Source organism: Cladophialophora bantiana (genome assembly GCF_000835475.1).
Source record: "Cladophialophora bantiana CBS 173.52 unplaced genomic scaffold supercont1.1, whole genome shotgun sequence".
Classification (NCBI taxonomy): domain Eukaryota; kingdom Fungi; phylum Ascomycota; class Eurotiomycetes; order Chaetothyriales; family Herpotrichiellaceae; genus Cladophialophora; species Cladophialophora bantiana.
Genome location: NW_015971575.1, coordinates 2505532 through 2519690, shown reverse-complemented (window position 1 = coordinate 2519690; position 14159 = coordinate 2505532). Strand labels below are relative to the sequence as shown.

The 14159-nt window shown below is 51.2% G+C and overlaps 5 protein-coding genes across 5 annotated transcripts; 3 read left to right on the top strand and 2 right to left on the bottom strand.

Annotated features, from left to right (window-relative positions):
* Positions 1-201: 201 nt before the first annotated feature.
* On the top strand, positions 202-2601 carry Z519_00925 (methylenetetrahydrofolate reductase; the record flags this gene model as incomplete). The annotated part of the gene is made up of 1 exon (XM_016758682.1): positions 202-2601. The coding sequence occupies one exon, from the start codon at positions 202-204 to the stop codon at positions 2599-2601; it is 2400 nt and encodes a 799-aa protein (XP_016625931.1).
* Positions 2602-3231: 630 nt separating this feature from the next.
* On the top strand, positions 3232-4876 carry Z519_00924 (uncharacterized protein; the record flags this gene model as incomplete). The annotated part of the gene is made up of 5 exons (XM_016758681.1): positions 3232-3644; positions 3709-3766; positions 4085-4427; positions 4536-4608; positions 4735-4876. 5 exons carry the CDS (start codon positions 3232-3234, stop codon positions 4874-4876), a joined length of 1029 nt encoding a protein of 342 aa, XP_016625930.1.
* Positions 4877-5038: 162 nt separating this feature from the next.
* Z519_00923 (uncharacterized protein) lies at positions 5039-6673 on the bottom strand (the record flags this gene model as incomplete). Its single annotated transcript, XM_016758680.1, has 1 exon — positions 5039-6673. One exon carries the CDS (start codon positions 6671-6673, stop codon positions 5039-5041), a length of 1635 nt encoding a protein of 544 aa, XP_016625929.1.
* A 2841-nt stretch (positions 6674-9514) lies between these two features.
* On the bottom strand, positions 9515-10156 carry Z519_00922 (uncharacterized protein; the record flags this gene model as incomplete). Its single annotated transcript, XM_016758679.1, has 1 exon — positions 9515-10156. One exon carries the CDS (start codon positions 10154-10156, stop codon positions 9515-9517), a length of 642 nt encoding a protein of 213 aa, XP_016625928.1.
* A 721-nt stretch (positions 10157-10877) lies between these two features.
* Positions 10878-12919, top strand: Z519_00921 (uncharacterized protein; the record flags this gene model as incomplete). The annotated part of the gene is made up of 6 exons (XM_016758678.1): positions 10878-11158; positions 11221-11499; positions 11559-11716; positions 11784-12102; positions 12162-12436; positions 12501-12919. 6 exons carry the CDS (start codon positions 10878-10880, stop codon positions 12917-12919), a joined length of 1731 nt encoding a protein of 576 aa, XP_016625927.1.
* Positions 12920-14159: the final 1240 nt, after the last annotated feature.

Sequence of the window (14159 nt, the reverse complement as noted above, 5' to 3'; positions counted from 1 at the left end):
CTTTACTCCCGAGGGACGTGAATGTGAAATCAACGACAGATGGTCTGGCCGGGATTCTCCTCGACAATACACCAGGCATCTCCCATAAGTCAAGGGTTGCTATACACACATACACAAGACGTGATCGAAATACCCTGCATTTAACAGACCACCGTCTGCGAATGAGAGACAACGTGACCAGGAGCATAAGACTCACAAACCATGGCCTCTGAACATGACGACCGTCTCCCCACGCTCCTGGCCTCCCTTCCGCCCTCGTCGTATTACTTCTCTCTCGAATTCTTCCCTCCCAAAACATCATCCGGTTTCTCCAACCTGCAAGCGCGTCTTTCTCGCATGGCCGCGGCCTTACGCCCTTTATTTGTCACCGTAACATGGGGCGCAGGCGGTTCTACAGCGACAAAATCCCTAGAACTGGCCGAAGTATGTCAACGACAAATTGGGCTCACGACGGTGCTGCATTTGACCTGTACGAACATGAAGAGGCATATGATTGATGAGGCGCTCGAGGGGGCGAAGGAGATCGGGATTCGGAACATTTTGGCGCTAAGAGGGGATCCGCCCAGGGAAGAGTACAAGGATGCCACGTCTGCGGATGAGAGTGACGGTGGAAACGGTGGTTCGGGCACGGAGAGTAACAAAGAATTTACTTGGGCTGTGGATCTGGTACGATACATCCGGCGAAAACACGGCGACTACTTTGCTGTGGGTGTCGCGGGCTACCCTGAGGGCCATGCAGATGAATCGCACCCGGAGCAAGGGAAACAGAGTGTCGAACATGATCTTCCTTATCTTGCCGAGAAAGTCGCGGCCGGCGCAGATTTTATCATGACGCAGCTCACCTACGACATCGAGGCTTACGCCACATATGAGAAGAGGTTGCGAGAGTACACCGACCCAGATGGCAAGAGGTTGTTTGAAAAGATCCCTGTCATCCCCGGCCTGATGCCCATCCAGTCCTACCAAATCATCAAACGAATCACCAAACTTAGCCACGCGAAACTGCCCAAGAAAATCTCCGAACGGATTGAACGTGTGAAATCGGACGACGAAGCGGTCAAGAAAGTCGGAGTTGACATCCTCTCGGAGTTGGTTGAAGAGATGAAGACGTTACCGCAGCCGGAAGGCCTTCCTCGAGGGTTCCATTTCTACACCTTGAATCTGGAGAAGAGTGTATCCTTTATCCTAGAGCGGACTGGGCTGATTCCGTCAATCTCAAGCGAAGGGAGTGTCGACGGCAAAGATGATGATTCAGTGTCTGATTCAGATGCGGTCGTCGACGACAGCAAACAAGATCCTCCGGTTGTCGTTACAACTGGACCTATGAACAGCAGAAACGAAGATGGACAGCAACCTTCTAGCCTCCTGCGGCGCAGGAGAAGTTCTGTCAATGCCCAGCCTCACAACCGTGTAATAACGGACCGGAGATCCGACCCTCGAACACAATCGCGTCGACCTGACTCAAACACCGACCCGCCTGGGGTGGGGCCGGGTCCAAATCTAAAACTTGCTTCCCAACATTCTGCAAGAGACCGCGGCACTGGCATCCCCGCTGCCTCCCCCACCCGGCGGCATAACCTGCTCATCTCTGAAGGGCAAGGCTCTCTAGGTCGTGAAGCAACCTGGGATGATTTTCCCAATGGCCGCTGGGGCCCGTCTCACTCACCTGCGTTTGGGGAGATTGATGGCTATGGACCGAGTCTAAAAGTGACTCCGCTTATGGCGAGGAAGTTGTGGGGATATCCGAGGAGCAGAGAGGATGTCACCGAGTTGTTCAGGCGGCACGTATTGGGCGAGTTGGTGGGTGTACCATGGAGTGATGATATCGACACAGATCTCGCCTCTCGTAATGGGACATCAACCAATGGGTCTCAGAACTCGGGCGCGCTACGTGCTGAGACGGACGTGATTCGATCTGAGCTCCTGTCCCTCATAAGCAGCCAGAATTACTGGACTCTCGCCTCCCAGCCCGCCGTCGACGGTGCCCCCTCATCCGACCCTATCTTCGGCTGGGGGCCTCCGGGTGAAGGATTCGTCTTCCAAAAGGCATTTGTGGAGTTCTTCTGTGGTCGAGAGGAGTGGGAGGAGAAGTTGCGGCCAAGGCTTATGAAGTATGGGAGTGACGTAGTCGGTTGGATGAAGACGGATAACGAAGGGGTATTCGAAAGCAGTGAGCTTGTAGCTCGGGATCAGGCTCGAAACAAGAAGACGTCGCCAGAGGATACCGAGACAGAAAACACTAACCCAGTTTCTACGTCACAACTATCCAACCAGAAATCCGCCACTACGACTTCTCCAATGAACACGGTCAATGCAGTGACATGGGGCGTTTTCCCCTCCCGCGAAATCCTCACTCCGACCATCATTGAGGCCGAATCCTTCCGCGCCTGGGCCCAAGAAGCGTACGCGATATGGCATGAGTGGAAGCGCTGTTTCCCTAGAGGAAGCCAGGAAGCTGGGTTTCTAGAGAAGATGGGAAGGGAGAACGTGTTGGTAAATGTCGTGGGCCAGTCTTTCAGAGGGGGGCATGACGGCGGAAGAGGCGAAGGGGCTAGACTATGGACGATATTGTTGGGGCAGGATGATGAGACCAAGCCATAGCGCGAGAGAAGATGACCGAAAACAACCAAGAACAAGTGAGTATTTCACCCGGAAAGGTGATGTTGTGTCCCAGTCCAGATGGATTCCACTGCCCGGGCTTTGTCTGTCTCGTCAACCATCCGGCCGCTCTATGTCCGCATCTCTATCGCAAACGTCTTCACACTCTGGGGTCCATTATACCACACAGTTGTAGGTTCACCCTTTGATTCCACCCATATCCTGATGAGTCTTGAGATATGTCCCGCCCAGTGGACATTTTCCTATTGGTCAAATATATGTTCTCCTAGAGGTTACAACTCGTACTACTCTTGCAGCATATCCGACAACAAGAGCTCTCCCATAGGCTCACCTGTGCCATGCTTCTGCGGAGGGGCCATGGAAGCGGAACATGCTACGCGAACTGTCAAGGCCCGTCGGCAACGCACCTCGAATGACACCAGGATATCGCTGTCTGTACAGGGCGTTATCCGGCAATCCGTAATGATTCATATATGTCTATCCGCTCGTGGAGCTGTAGATTCTGGGTATGGATACCGGAGATTCGAACTGTCACTTCTGTCACTTCTCCTGGTACACAGATAGCTCCATCATTTATTCAAAGCCCCAGACAGGATCAAGGACAGCATTGCCATGTCACAGACAACGACTCCCCTCAAGTACGCATGGCTTTCCCAGGTCGACCCTGTCTGGGCACCTATCCAGCAAGAATGCGACGCACTTTTCCGTGTGTTTTGGGACCTCCCCGCCGAAAGGTACCAGGAAGCCTGGAAATCGAATCCACTCGTCATGCCAGCAGGAACCCCGATGGACCTGGAAGTGACATTCCAAACAATTCCGTTCAGGGACGGGTACGAGGCAGAGCTCAAAATTTACAAGAACGCGGAAAAGTTGAAGGCCATGGGCAAGAAAGGAGAGAGCGCGCCACTTATGCTCGTCGCACACGGGGGCGGGTGGATGATGGGCGATCATGCCATCGAGGAGGGCGTTTGCCGATACACCGCAAAAGAAACAGGAACCGTGGTGGTCAGTGTGAATTACAGACTGTACGTACACTACACACAGGCCCATATGGTGTGTCGAGTACGGGAGCATAACTTACTCTCACAGTGCACCCAAGTATCGCTTCCCACAGCAAGTGAACGATTACTACGATTCACTCAAATGGGTGAGCTCGTTTGGAAGTTTCCTATCTACTCAAGAACAGCCCCTGCCCACTTGCAATAGGTGAGGTTTGAGATGCAATATCCAGGCTAGGGAAGTGTCGCTCTTGGAACGGACCGAGACTCCTTGAAGACTCGCAAATAGCATGACTGACCGACGAGCTTACAACCCTTGACAAGCCAACCTTATAAGTTGACTCGGCTTGATCACCAAGTCTAATGCATCCGCATCACTTGCGTCCTCCCTAAGTTTCTGCATCATGAGGATCGCTGGCTGAAGGATGATGGTCCGTTAGTGCTCACCAGCACTGACCAAGGGACAGTGTAAATCGAACGCTTCCATCTTAGGCATTGATCCCTCTATGATCATTACCTGCGGCAGTTCCGCAGGCGGCAACATGGCCGCCGTTCTCCCGATCATGGCTCGAGATCAGAACGAAAGAGGCATTATAGGACAGCTGCTCAACAGCCCGGTCCTGTGTCATCCGAAATACTTTCCAAGAGACAAAGGGTACGAATACAACAGTTTTCAACAAAACAAACACTCCTCGATCCTGGGAGAGGAGAACATGCTTAATTGCTGGTCCGAATATTACCCCAATACCGGGCCTGACGTCTACGCGAATCCCCTACTGGTAGAGTCGGTCGAAGGCCTGCCGCCTACATGTGAGTGTACATCAGCGTCTTGTTGCGACGGAGGCTACTACGCAGCTCGATCTACCCTTCTGAAATGAGAATATCAATCTAACTGTCCGGACGGGGATTCTTTTCCAGTGATTCAAATTTCCGGGATGGATCCATTACGAGACGAAGAATTTGCGTTCGCAGACAGGCTCAAAGAAGCTAGGTATGTACCCTCAAACAAAGGCAAATACAATTCTTATCCCACCCCCTCCGTGCTGCCTCATTTGCGGAATAGGTGCAAGAAGAAACGATATATGGGCTGACTTTTCAACTTCACCACCCTCTATAGCATTCCGGTTGACGTTGAGGTCTTTCCCGGGCTGCCTCATGGGTTCTACACGTTTCCACAGTTGGAAGCCACGACGAAATACTTCAAACAGTCGGCGGCTTGGGTCAAGAAGCTTTTGGCATCGAAGGGATGGGATGCTTAAGCTGCAGAGGTATGCAGAGATTGCAAGCAGCCAAGGATTTGGAAGTGAGGTGATAGAGTCGAAGAGAAGTATCACAATCTACTCGGTACTACGTACATGACAAGCGAAAAAAAGGCTGCGTGCTATATACAATTTCTGGTTTAAATACTAGACTCTGATCTTTTACTTCAGTTGGAATCCTTCATACCCATTCTTCCTGACTTCGCCGCACGTCTTCCTATACTGCGGCATGCCCATCATGTAGTTGTAACACTCCCTGGGCTTTCCGGGGATATTGGCCCCGAACCACCAGCTCTTCGCATACTTGAAGAGACCCTTATCACCAGCCTCGAGGATGCCCTCCCTCCACTTCTGCTCAGCCTCCAGCGTGGCTTCGATTGTGGTGATCTTATCCCTCCGCAGGTCGCGCAACAAGTCCGTCAGCCAGTCGCCCTGGTACTCTATGCAGTTGGGGCCGATGGAGAAGGGGCCGGGCGACTGGGGCCCGTAGACCCAGAAGAAGTTGGGGAACCCGTTGCTGCACATGCCCAGGTAGGTCTGGCAGCCCTTCTTCCACTTCTCCCCGAGCGTGAAGGACGGGTCAATGCCGCGGATGTCGACATGCGTGAGACCGCCGGTAATGGTGTCAAAGCCCGTGGCGAAAATGATAACATCCAGCTCGATCTCCTTGTCGTCCTGCAGCTTGATTCCCCTTTCTGTGAACCCGTCGATCGGGTTCTCGTTGACGTCAATGAGATCCACGGTGGGGAGGTTAAAGACGTCGAAATAGGTCCTGTACAAGGATATCCGCTTGGTGCCGAACGGGTTTGGAGCCTTCTCAGGACACAGTTTCTCTCGCTTGTAGGGGTCCTTGATCAGGGGCGCCGTCTTCTTCCGCCAGAACGCGTACGCCGCGTCGGCTGCTTCCTGCGTGAACGACGTGTCCTTGTAGTTGCCGACCCAGAACCCAAAGCCCCCTCTCTTCCACAACTCCTCGTAGAACTTCTCCCGCTCCTCTGGGCTGTCTTCCATCGCGCACTTGTCGTGCCAGGAGTACAGGAAGCCCGCCCATGTAGCCTTGGAGAGCTCTATCGTCTCCGGCATCTCCTTTTTCAGCTTGTTGTTGTCTTCTCTGCTCAGCGTGGCCTGGTCCATCGGCAACGCTGTGTTCGGCGTCCGCTGGAACACGGTCAGTCGCGATGCCACTGGCCCGACTTCCTGGATGACTTGGACTCCCGTGGCTCCGGTGCCGATGACGGCGCACCGCTTCCTCTTGAGATCGACGCCTTCGCGTGGCCATCTAGACGTGTGGTATATACTTCCCTTGAAGTCGTCGACTCCTTTGAAAGGTGGTTTGTACGGCACAGCCGCGAGGCCGGCGCAGAAGAGCAGAATCCGCGTCTTGACGATGGTCGCCGTGTTGTCTTGGTCATCCGATATCTCGCACGTCCATATCTTCTGCGCCATGTCCCAGTGCGCACTGACGACACGCAAGTTGAACGTCGCGTCCGAGTGCAGATTCCAGAGCTTCCCGACGTGCTGAAAGTACGCCTCAAGCTCCTCACGCTGCGGATACGCCTCGCTCCATTCCCACTGATCCCACGTCTCGTCGGACGAGAATTGGTAGGTAGGAACGATCGAGTCGACACGGGCCCCGGGGTAACAGTTCCAGTACCAGGTCCCCCCGAAGGTGCTCGCGGCTTTGTAGAGATGGACGTCGAACCCGAATTTGCGGAGCTTGTTCAGGAGATACATCCCTCCAAACCCGCCGCCTACAATCATCACCTCCCATTGTTTCTCGGAACTCATGGACTCCATCTAGATAGTTTCAGCTTCTGAAAGCAGAAGAAAGGACGAAGTAGAGCAGCAGATCCTCTATGCAATAAATAGCTTTGCAAAGCACGAAAGACTGAACTGGCAGGCTGGTCGACCGACTGATTGTGTTCCCAACTGAATATGTCTAGATCATCTTCATTTTGGGAGTTTCCGTTCTCTAGGATCGTCTCTACCACTGCGCCCCAGGCGGAGTTGATTAGGCTACCGTATATCCGCTCCATGGTGAAATTTCTGGGGTTCGGACTAGTTTCCACCTCCTTTACCCTGCTTGGTAGATTTGACCAGCTATCCAAACCCACTCATGAGACACTGCATTCATCCATCCATCCATCCGGCCATTCCAGTATTTGGGGGAACTTTGCTGCCAGTCAAGCGGCGGGCAGGACCTAAGTGAGAGCGGAATTCAAATGTGAATGCCAATCGCAAAAGGCGGCCTCAACTTGGCGTGCTGAAGGCACAGGAACTACATTACTCCGAGACGTTGTGGATATCGGCCGTTCTCTCTTATTAAGTGGAACCAACGTTTTGCCTCCATGAAGAATGTAAGAGCCATGGGTGGCAAGCTTCTGCAGCCTCTGTGGAATGAATATATTTGCTTTGAGGAAGGGCGCATCCTGAACGATGGGCCTGGATTGAATACGTGAGGGTCTGTCATTGATTAGAATCGAAAACAGAATGTATCCATGCAGCCTCAACATTGACAAGGGCCTTGCGCGCCTTAATGAGCATCTCCCTTACGACGGTGGTCGCCCTCCGCCCACGTCTCCCTGCCAGTGCCATATACAATATCATCAGGCCCCTCCGTGAACTGAATGCTGTAGTCTTGCACCTTATTCCGCAGGATAGTTCAAGCTACCTGGCCCACCGCGTCCGCCGTTTCCGCCTACTATCTGCTTGCCAATGAAACAGGACTATGTACCTCAGCATGCGTTTAGGGTGCTATGCAGTCCGTTTTCAAGGGAGTTACACTCAAGAAGTTCATGAGAATCCCCGTTTGTGATTTGAAATAGATTTGTGAGAAGCGAGGATGGGAGCTTGTTGACGTTCTGAAGGGTCTGAAATTGTGTACTTGGTATCCCACATTGTGCGGAGTTTTCTTCAAACAAACTTGGACACGCCGATCAATGATACTTCACAGGATTGCCAAGAAGGCGTGACGGTTACCTTGTGCGCTCTAACGTCCAGAATCTGCACTTCTCCACGATCATCCCCATGGGGAGCGTACATGCAAGTCGCGTTGGTGCAGCCCCACATTGTGCAAACAAGACTTACCCTCCCACTACGCCTTGTTAAGCAGTGACGGAAAAAGACAGAAATATCAATGTGGAGTTGGTGGAAAAGCAGCTGACTGGTGGGTTTGTCAATCTAACTCATTTGGGCCTGGACTGACCCACTGAATGCTTCTCCTGGATCTGTGGGTACTCCGTAGGTACGGAATAGTGGCATCCTTATTCCCATTAACGCCTGTTAGTCTACTTGTTAGGTCTCAGTATAGGAGGATCGTACTGATTCAGAGTCTAGGTCGTTCTCCGCATTAGTGAGAACGCCCCACGCTGCTCTAGATTCCCGAGCGATATGCCCTGTTCTCCAAATCTCCCGAGTGGACGCTGCATCTTGGCGCGACATTCACTGCCGAGAGGCGCTGCCAGCTCCTGAGCTGCGATAGCAAGGTAGACGGCGCAGAAAACATCAGGTCGAATGATTCAAGTTATGCCTTGACAACACGGGCTGTTCACTGCCACTCTGCAGGAAAATTATCTTACATTTCTCACTCTCCACGGGTGATTGATCGAGATGTGCTGAAAAGCAGGATTAAGCAGTGATGTCCTCCTTGAGAATCTTCTAAAATGTGAGGCCAGAACGCCATAAGAGCCAGTGAGCACAGTATTACGGTCTAACAAGTCTCATAAATATCCCAAGTTGAAGATGTGGTATTCTGTTTGCTGCTGCTTCGGGCCATGTCTGTTGCCTAGGCGCTTTCTTGAGATAGCTATACCATTTCAAAGCAATGACCGTCCTCTCCCTCTCTCAAACTCAAGCTGTCGTGCCGCCATCTACAGGGTAATTGCTGCCGGTAACATTGTAACAAGGCGAAGTGGCTGTGTTGGGCTGGTGGTGGACTGGCAGGGCAGAGGTCTGTCTGGTCACATGTCAAACCTAATTAGATCGCTGGGAGCAGGACAGTTTACAGTGCTGGCAGAGTGCCATTCTTGACAGTTTTGAAGGAGTATCATGAATTCAATGGTTTTGGTGCCGTCAATCTATTCTTGAGTGTTTTATCAGTCCTGTCCTGTTCCTCGATGCGGCCGCTGTGCTAGGTGTTCGCAGCCCTAGCTGCCCCCCCCTTTGGGTGGTGTTGGTGGTGGTGTTGTCTCGTCAGTATCAACCAGAAACGCGTTCTCGATTCCCGATCTGCTGGACAGGCCTCTGTGCGTTGTTGCACATGCACGCCGAACCCTGAAGTGCTTTGTTACAACATAAGACGCCTCATCACTCACGAGGAAAGCGATGACTCTTGCGATCTCTACGGGGTGAGCCTGCCTGTCAAAACACTGCATAGTTGTCGGCACTTTTTGGCCACCTTTCTCAAAGGGCCCAGTAAAGGAGTCTTGGCAACGCCTGTTGCATATTTGGTGTCTCTGTCAGCACCACCAACGAATGGGGGAGTTAATGCGCGAGGGCAATTTATAGACGCGCATCAAAACTGAGCCTAAGAACAGCAAAAAGGATGAAATTCGCCTACCTGGAGCAATGCAATTAACTCGGATATTTTGTGGGCCCACCTCTCTTGCCACGGATTTTGTAAGAGAAATGACCGCTGATTTACTGGCGGCGTAAATCGATGTGTTCGCGCAACCTACCATACCCTGGATGCTTGCAGCATTGACCTGAAAGAAGTTTAGAACCCGCCAGCACTTTTGAAATCACATATTGATCGAAGCAAATCTTCTTTTTCCGTGGGAGGAAAGGGGCCGTTGAGAGACTCACGATACTTCCTCCACTCTTCATATGCTTCAACTGTTCTCTCATACAGTGAAAGACGCCTTTGCCGTTGACACCCATCCTGAAATCCCAGTCATCGTCGGTCCCTTCTATGATGGGGGCCTGCATGCGCGCAACACCGGCGAGGTTTATCCCGCTATCAAGTCTGCCGAATTGCTGCACTGTTTTCTCAATCCAGTTCTTGACTTGAGTGCCATCGCGTACATCCACAACCGTCGCGATATGCTTGTCTTCTTTGAATACCTTGAGAGCATCGTCCAGGCCCTGCTGGTTGACGGCTGCGATAGAGAGGATGGCCCATGCCCCCCCCCACTCAGCCAAGAGCTTAGCAATCTCCAAACCAATGCCACTGGCGCCGCTAGTCAATGCAACCTGGATAATACTGGCAGTTAACTTTCGAATTGCTCTTGGTGCCGACCCAGGATGATTTTTACTCACAACTTTACCCTCCACAAACGCCATTCGGATATAGCACTGCTCAATCTATTCTGGCTGGCAATTCGGAAAAGTCGTCGCGTACTATCAATTTTTTCTGGAACACTCCAAACTCGGATATCAACATGTTCTAAACTTGTTGCCTGCCGCTGTACAGCCTCGTCCAATGATAGCCATTTCCGACATTCAACATGGGATGACCCGGAAGGCGGCCCTCGAAGATCTCCGAAAGCCAAGTTAAGAATTGGATATAGATCTCCTGGTAATCCCACAGAATCCAGACCAATGTAAAAAAATCCTAACGGCAATATTGAATTCCGCATTGTTCCGCCCTTTCAGTGTGCTTAAGCCACACGTAAAATACGTTGAAATGCTATTACAACCCTCAAAGAATTGAAGGATCGCTACTAGGGTGGGGCTACATAGAATAAGTCTTTTATCGGCGATATATACCCAACCAGGGAATTTTCCATCTCTATTTACTAAAGACTAAACACTTTTGTGCCGATTGGCTATCAGACTCCCTGTCCTTCGTAGCAGGAGTTGCGGAGATGCATTTTCGCTGCGTGACTAAGGAGTCGGCATACCGCTGAAAGATTCCGACATAGCTAAATATCCTCTTCTATAGAGCCTAACCAGGCGTGATGGCCCAGGAGGACAGCCTAGAAGTGTTGATATCATATGGTGGCCCAATATCTTCCACGGAGGTGAGTTGTGTTGCATTGACATCTCTATCGCGACTTCGAACATGGCAATCTCGCAAGGCACCACACTTGACTATGTCTCTGAAATTCCAGCTGCATCGGCAGGAGTGAATGGCAACCACGTCGTACACAATGAATTCCAATACCCAAAGCACGTACTCGGTCAGCCCCGCCCTCTACGGATCATCATTATTGGGGCAGGCATAGCCGGCATCGCCGGTGTCAAGCTGTTCAGAGAACGCTTCGAGGGGCTCCCTGTGAGTCTGACAATATACGAAAAGAATGCTGATGTGGGTGGGACTTGGTTAGAAAATAGATATCCAGGGTAAGGTTCGCCAGACACGGCGATAGAAACAACGAACGCGATGCTGACACGGTAGGTGCTAGATGCGCCTGTGACGTTCCGGCATACGGATATACATTCTCATGGGAAGGGAATCGGAACTGGTCTCGGGCGTATGTGACAGCTCCAGAGATTTGCGAATATTACCAAGGACGCGCCAGAGCATACGGGGTGTATGAGTACTTGCGGGTGAATCACCGCGTTGTGGGCGCTGTCTGGGACAAGAAGCAAGGCATTTGGGACCTCGGAGTGGAGGACCTTTCTCAGTCGCGGATGTTCACTGACCACGCCGAAGTTGTTATTAATGCAACTGGATTTCTCAAGTGAGTAAAGCTTCTGTGGGAGTGACGCGCTGAAGATGGGCTTAACAAAAATGGCGCAGTAGGTGGAAATGGCCTGATATTCGCGGGCTTGACACTTACCAGGGTCACAAGATCCATTCCGCCAGATGGGACGACTCGTTTGATTTCACAGGGAAGAAGGTTGCAGTCATTGGAAATGGTTCATCAGCTATTCAAATTGTGCCAATCCTGCGATCTGGTATGCGTTTTGATCCACGTGTGAAGAGTTTATCGTCGACTCGTCAGGCTAACTCTCTCAATCCAAGTTGTCTGCCATCTGGTTTCATTCAACCGATCTCCTACCTGGATAACGCCAGAGTTTGGCCAAGAATTTGCTCCAGAGGGTCGTGAACAACTCTTCACCGAAGAACAGAAATCTGCATGGGCAAGCGATCCGAAAGGGTTTGTGGAGTATCGGAAACGAGTCGAGACCACCATGAACCAGGTCTTTGACCTATTTTACAAAGAATCGCAAATGCAGGAGGACGCGATGCAACATTTCCGGAACAACATGACAGAGAGACTTGGAAAGAAAGCATACCTTGCTGACAAGCTTGTCCCAAACTTTTCTGTGGGATGTCGAAGGTAAGAAAATGGTCATAGGTCGCTTCGCGTTGCTACCCTGTTGCTCAACACCTGATTAGAGTTACTCCAGGACACAATTATCTCGAGTCCCTTGCTGCCGATAATGTGACGATAGAGACGGGGCATATTTCAAAGATCACGCCGGATGGGTTCGAGATGGAGGATGGAACACAGTATACAGACATTGACGCCATCGTCTGCGCTACAGGATTTGATACGTCGTTCCGACCTGCTTTTCCTGTAGTTGGAGAACAGCAAGACTTGCGAGAGGTTTGGAATGATGAGCCCAAGTCTTACCTCTCGGTCGGAGCGGCAGGCTTTCCGAACTTTTTCTGTGAGTATTGGTGTCCAAAGTGCCCTGTAGTGCGTGGGGGTTTGCTGACCGTCTCTATTATCAGTTGTCACTGGCCCAAACTGTCCACTCGCAAATGGTACCTTTGTCCCATGTCTCGAGCGGACCATGTGCTACATCTTTGAGCTAGTTGCCAAGATGCAGCGACAAGGAATCAAATCTGTTTCGCCGAAGCACGAGGCTGTTGACGACTTTCATGAGTATAAAGATTCCTTGATGAAAGATTTGGTCTGGACAAGTGGTTGTCGATCATGGTACAAGAACGGTCAAGTCGACGGTAAGGTCTGGGGACCCTGGCCGGGAAGCGCGCTCCATTTCCTCGAGGTGATGGCGGAGCCTCGATGGGAGGACTGGGACATCAAGTACACCACGGATAATCGCTTTTCATATTTCGGCAATGGCAAGACAAGTCGCGAGGAACAGGGTGGCGATCTAGGCTACTATGTGAGACAGCCAGGCGCCTAGTTAATGGTCCCTGAATGTGGTCACAAAGCTTCTATCAAGATAAGGAGAATTCAGTTGGGACTGCCTGATTGAGCAGGATATGTGAGCATAGCAGTTATTGGAGCGGAACATATTTTGCAAAGCGTCTTCGTTCCCAATGATGACACCAAATAATGCTTGTACTGAGCTGGTGTCAACAAAGCTTGCAAAATCTCGGCTTCTCCGCACTGTATCTCATCCATTGGATTTACCGATCGATGTCTACAACTCTACCGCATCTTTCGATTGAAATAACGGAACTTGACATGAGCTGCTTAAAACGAGAAATTCTGCGTCCATGTGATGTACAATGTTGCCTTGGCCGAAATTGGTAAACGTTGTCAGCAGGAAAGCTCGTGCTCATCTTGCAGTGTCGCCATGAAGGTTCCGATTTTGTCGTAGGTCTGGAGATATCAAAGCGAGCAACCGTAATAGCATCCTTAGTTGCATTTATGTCGTTGCCCTGGAAAGGCGGCCATTGTTCCAGGCGCGTCACTCCTTCCAAGCTCCTTTGCGGTGTAGGCTGCAAAGACGACTGCTATGGCACCCTGTCGTATCTCGGGAACGTGGTACGGGAACAGGAATGAATCGCCTCAATGGCGAGGAATGGCTGTAATAGCTCAAGGTGTTGTGTCTATCTAGTGGGCTGTCTCTGCAGGAGTGAGTCTGCAAGATGAAAGAGGAAGAGGGGGAAGAGAACTAAGAACATAAGGTTGTGCCAAACCGTGCTCCTTCCGTCATATGAGAATCATATCATGTGACACACCCCCTCAAAACCTCCTTCGCAATAACCCAACTCGGTCCTATTGGAGACATCCGTCCTGGCCTGGGGCAAGACGTGATCCAGAACCGTGCACATATTCTGTGCTGTTTGGTAGTTTAGGGACATTTTTTGAAGGAACTTAGATAGTGTGTGAACATGCTGGAGTATTGTTGCTGTTTTCGGAGAATGTCCCCGATCGGACAAGTTTGTAAGGAGAGTAGTTAAAGCTACACTGGCGGGCTGGGGGCTAAAGACACTCACGGATTGCATGCCATATCGCGTGCAATATGCATCCATGATTCGGACGATGGTCGTTGCATTTTCCAGGCAGATGCTCTTCGAGAGTGTTTGAAAAGGCGACGTCGTCTCAAATGCCGGGATCTGCTCTGCGCTTTCGTATAACTGATGTTTCTGATTCTCAACTAGTGAGCGATGCAGTTGTATGAGGGTGCTGTGAAA